Here is a 5,668-nt window from a genome sequence, read left to right as displayed (position 1 = left end):
TCTATAAATACATCTGACAATTACGATACGAAATTAAAAAAAAAAGCTTTGAAAAAAATTTGCATTTAAATAAGTTAAACATAAAAATTACAAGCTATAAACATAACATAATTTTAGATAGTTTAAAATTGTATTTAGTTAAAAATAAATTTTGGTTTTATTTTCTGTTTATGTTTAACAATTTTGAATTTTTCAATAACATTACTTCACAACGAAAACTTAAAGAATTTTTTATATAATAAAATAAAAATGTTGAAATAAAAAATGTTAAAATTAGATATTGATGACTAATTTTTAGTAAATATGACTGCTTGTGCATTATTTGCTAAGTGACTGGTGAATTTTGTTTTTGTGCTTATATTAATGCATATGATTATTTAATTTATTAGAAAAAAATTCATCTATTTTCGCTTCCGCTTGCAGTGAGACATAAGTATGTATATTTCTAAATAGACTCCTATTTTAAACCAATTATTATTTTAATTCGTATATTCTTTGTTTTTAGAGATTTTTTGCTACACATTTATTCCCAGTGAATATTGTTGACATTCTATGTACGCCCGCCGCTGCTGTCGCTTATGTTTGCTTGCTGTGCTGTGCTGTGCTGTGCATGTTGTTATTGTTATTCTTGCATTGGTGATAGTTTAGCGGTTAATCAGTGCATTAATAATTTATTTAAAACTTAATTAGCGATCAAAAAAAAACTGGCGTACATTCGAAGCAAAGCTTATGCGTATAAATGGTTGTATGTGTGTGTGTGTGTGTGTAGAAGCATTTGCGGTATTTCAATAAACTATCGTACTTATCTTATTCTATGTGTGTACAATGAATATACGGATATATTTGTGTGTGTGTGTTGTGTGTAAGCGTGTTGCAATGCTGCTAATATTGGCTTTGGCGATGGCTTTTGTGACTCATTCCTACTTTATGCTTAACCGCGTCCGAACCCTGTTTGAAAACAACAAAAACAATGATTGTGAAATATTGATTAATTAATTTAAATTGTATGTTGTGGCAATTAATTGGTTTAAAAATACGGATGTAGTTATGTAAGTGTATCTGCGTGTATGTGTGCAATTGTTCTTTAAGTAATATTTCGTTTCGTTTCGCACGACTATCCACAAGTGCTCTAATTGCTTTTCATTTCAAATACAATACAATAAATACCCTATTTATGAGCATATATGTAGGTAAGCGAATAGAAAAAAAAAACAATAATACATACTTATTAATTTGTATATACATATGTGTAGTATTTAAAGTAATAAAGCTTTTGTTTTTCTTTGTCCTTAGTGCGACTGCAATTCTCTTTTGCTATAATTGACTTTTAAATTACGAAAAATACTAAATATTTGTATGCATTTGCTATTTCATTTTTGGTAGTGGAGAGGCGGAAAGTTTCTTTGAGGAATATGGTTTTGGTAGGAGAATATGATTGTTAGTTAGAGAATACCAATATTTATAGCTAGCTATGTATATACATATGTAAGTATGTAGTTAAATTTTATAAAATTTTACTCTGTGCTTGTGGTGGCACAAAACCGTAGCCGGATGCGCCAACGATCACTCCGCTGCTCTCATCATAGGGATTTGGTGGCGATGGTGGGAAGAGTACGGGGCCTGTAGGGAAAAAGAAAGAGGAAAAAAATTAATGAAGAATTATATCTGTAGAGTACATACAAATCAGTCATTTACTTAGTAAACATACAAATTCTTTAATATGGCTTTAGTGGTTTTTTTCAATTTAACTACGCGTAATCTAATCTGATGAACCAAACGATGACCTTCCACTACTCTATGTCGCCACACAGGTGTCTAGGTTTTCAATAAAAGGTCATACGATTTTCAGATTCGTAAAAGAGTATTGATTTCTTGATAAATACTCGTAGAACGTAGAAGTAAAAATTGGCCTACAGCGAATGCGTCCTATGACTAATCTCAATTTACAAAGCTATACTCGATGAGTTTTTTGGAAATGTTATATTAAGCAGGGACCGCGAACAAAACGTATGATTGCAACTAGCTCCTCTATTTGAACAGACTCATCACTCCTGTGTCATCTAGTGCTCCGCAAAATGTGCCACGAAAATTCGAACGAAAGTGCAAGAAAAATACACAGAAACTTAAAAATTTGTTTTGTAAGCGGCATTTGTGGTCCAGCAGCACATTTTGAGGCGCAGTAGAAATGACAAAAGTAATGAGCTAAGGTTTGTGACTTTGTTAGCATACGTCTGTAAATGTCGTTCACGTAGTTTTATTCTCATGAATGCTTTAAGCGCCAAACCGAAATGAGAACAAATCCTTCGGGAATATTTTCACAAGAACGAGAGTGAGAACAAAACTGTCTAGAACATTTTCAATGGAAATTACATAAGAACAAAACCATGTGGAACGTTACCAAAAAGAACAAAATGCGATAAATACTTTCCGAACATTTACAGGAGAACAAAACGCGAGCAAAACTCAAACGGAAAGGAACTTTCTGACAGAGGAGAACGAATGGGGAACAAAGCTTCTCTGAACTATTCGCGAAGAATGGAAGCGAGAACAAAATTTCTTTCATAGCATTGCATTAGTTTGAAATGTTTTAATATTGAAATAAATAAAAAAAAACGAAAAAAATTATGCAAGTTAAGTGAACGTAAGACTTAGACACGAACTTTTCATGCACAGAAAATGCAAAATTGTTCCATAAATGAACAGTTCACACTAATGATAAACGATCTATAAGTTGAAATTATTCGACTGTCCTCTGGCTTAGAATTAACAATCATGGTTCTCACTGAAACGTTAAGTTGTCAAAACGTTTGCTCTCTAGCAGAACGTTCTCCAGACTTTTCTTCTTGTTTGATCGTCCTTGAAAACGTTTTCGATACTTTCGTTATCATTTTGTTCTTATTGAAAACGTTCCCGAGAGTATCGTTCTCATTCTGTTCTTCTTGAAAAATGTTCCCGAGAGATTTCCATACTTTTGTCGCCGTTTGATGCTTTTGCGGGAATATTCTTGACATTACATTTTTTTCTTTTGCAGAACTAAATCACAACGGGAACGCGTTCTCGGTCCCTGGTATAAAGCATAAAATAAGGAAATCAAGCATGCCTGTTAATGTTATTATCAATACTTATTACACCTCCTGAAACGATTTTGCACCTGATTTTTAAAACTTTATTCAATTTCGTATCCTAGGGTTTTTGGGTTTACTGGTCACGAATCTGAAGCCACTTTTTTTTTGTTATGTAGGTTATTTGAGTCTTAAAAATTCAAAATGGTGGATAAAATGTGCTTTGAGGGTTTAAAACACTCCCATCTAGTCTCAATTGTTGCGATGTCTGATGAAAACGTTCGGTCCTCACCAAAGTCGCCAAGATTCGTCTGGAAAAGAGCATGAAGAAAATGATTTTTTTGTGACATCTTAACACCCATGGTATGATATGCAAAAATTATTGCCTTGACAATTTCCTCGTAGTAATCTACCCTTTTTTGGCCGTTTTGAATTTTTGGGAAATGAATTCAGTTTTATAATGCGGAATTTAACGAAATTTTGGATATCGAATGTAATACAAATTGTACCCTTTTCCCGTTTTTAATTTTTTAAACGGGTCTAAAAAATTTAATTTTGTGGGACAGTGTTATAGAACTTCTTCCTCTTGCTCGGCGCGGCTTAAGCGATTTAGGCCGAGTCTACTAAAAACGCCCTCTTTACTCTCCTATTCCAATCCAAAATGTCAATTGAGGTCAAGTCCATCTCAATATGATCTTTTAATTCGTTGATGTCAATCCAAAGCCCATCGTTCCATCGTTTGCTGACTGCTAGAATTTTTGTACCGAACCCTCAATCGGCCACATCATCAGCTGTCGTCAATATCGTTGATTTTGCGCCAGAAGAACGACTTTACTTCTTAATTAACTACTCTGTGCAAGGTAACACTTTAAGACCGGATAATACTCTATTGGCTTTAACGGCTAACAAATGTTACATGAATTCCGAAACGTGATTACGCGGACGCGGAATGCTTCAAATGTTAGTCCGGTAATAGAGTTCTAGCTGGCTTACATGTAACTGAGACAAGTTCAATGCAATCGTCGTACAGCAAAAACGAGACGTCCGACGGAGTTACAAAATTGCAAGGAAAGACGATGGCGTCTGCAGACTAATCGTTCATGCGGCCTGTCATTTGAGATCCATAGATAATAAGGCTGTTAGTTAACGGTTCGGGGTTCGTCCCCAATTCGGCAACAAGAACATTGGTATGCGTCGATCGCCCTCTCCCGGGTCTTTTCCAACATTTGACGTTCATCCGACCATATTCGGCTTAAGAGTTGGCGCATGCAAACCCGCACCTACAATGCACAGCTGGCAAGCCATTCGTACCTCGTCATGACGATTCGGAGGTACATCGATTCCGCCAATCGGCTTCATCTGCTGCGCTGGGTGCAGTGTTACTACCATTCAGCAGAGTGGAAAGTATTCCTTCCATAAATGCTGGACATCAGTCACTAGCTCGCTGTGGAAGGAATTCACCCTGCGAAATTGCAAGCCGTTTTGTCTGCTAGAAAGCATTTGAAGCCCTTCGCACTCGTGTAGTTCAGCCTCTCTGTTTTTATTTCGGAAAAATGTAAATATCGTTTTGTTGACGACTGCTCTCAGAGGGCAGGTCTAAGTGTCGATTATGCTGGCAGTCTGTTGTGATTGCAGCTTTTCTTTTCGACGTTGCTTATATTGCAGGGCGTCATTTTTTCTGTACAAAGGCATGCGCGTGTCTTGGCTGCAACAAAATAATGCTCCCAGGCAAATATTGGTTCTCGGATCGTTCGTACGTCCAAGAAATGTGAAGCGTGCGATCTGGAAATAGCCGTAGTAGCTCTTTAACGTCGCGGTAGTGATAACGATGTTCAGGCATTTAGTTCATAATATTTGAACTAATTTTAATTCTCAGGTCAATCTAAAATATGTAAAGTTTCCAATAATTGTGCAAGGTATTCGAAGAGTTATCAAAAATTGAGACTTTATGATCCCCAATTAAATGGCACAAAATTTAATCATATACCTCTCTGTAGTTAACTTTAAATATACTCTTCGGCGAATTAAATATTTATGTCTAATTTAGTTTAAATTTTTTTTAACAACAAAAAAACAGGCATTCATTTACTTGTACTTACAGCAAACTACATTTTCGCTTAATTCAAATCTTACCTCGGTCATTACGCGCATCCCGGATCGCATTTGGTGATCCCAGACCACCAAAGCTGAACTGTCTTGGAAAAGGGAATAACTGTTGACCAGCGACCAGTGCCAGTGTCATGCAGATCGCAAGAAGTGCTGCGAACTACAAAAGAAAAGTAGAAATATTTAATGTTTATGTTTTATAAGTCTTTTGAATATTTTTAGATAAACATCAAGCCTTAAAAATAATTGAATTAAACAATTTTTCATATGCCATTTGTTGTATGTAAATATTTAAGCTATTAATCATAACTTTTTTTTTTTGTATTTTTTCGCTGAATTGTTTACCCATGAACTGCCTCAGTTAGATTTGGCTAGAGTATACATAATTGTGGGTTTTAGTGTTTACCGAAGCGTTGCCAATTTGTTGGAATAAACGTGGCGAATTTAGTTTTTGATTTATGCGCAAATGTGTGCTTTTATGTCTTGTTTACTATTTTAAT

General features: G+C 35.2%; 1 protein-coding gene across 1 annotated transcript; it reads right to left on the bottom strand.

Moving 5' to 3' along the window:
* Positions 1-242: 242 nt before the first annotated feature.
* LOC108378040 (uncharacterized) lies at positions 243-5,328 on the bottom strand (the record flags this gene model as incomplete). The annotated part of the gene is made up of 3 exons (XM_017634340.1): positions 243-948; positions 1,519-1,620; positions 5,196-5,328. Coding segments are annotated over 3 exons (252 nt in total), but the record flags the coding sequence as incomplete, so codon positions are not given.
* Between the last annotated feature and the right edge of the window lie 340 nt (positions 5,329-5,668).

This window comes from Rhagoletis zephyria, unplaced genomic scaffold (assembly GCF_001687245.7).
Source record: "Rhagoletis zephyria isolate East Lansing unplaced genomic scaffold, Rhagoletis_zephyria_1.1 Rzeph_scaffold_13224, whole genome shotgun sequence".
Lineage (NCBI taxonomy): Eukaryota > Metazoa > Arthropoda > Insecta > Diptera > Tephritidae > Rhagoletis > Rhagoletis zephyria.
The sequence above is the reverse complement of the archived record's forward strand: the minus strand, read 5'-3'. Positions and strand labels throughout refer to the sequence as shown.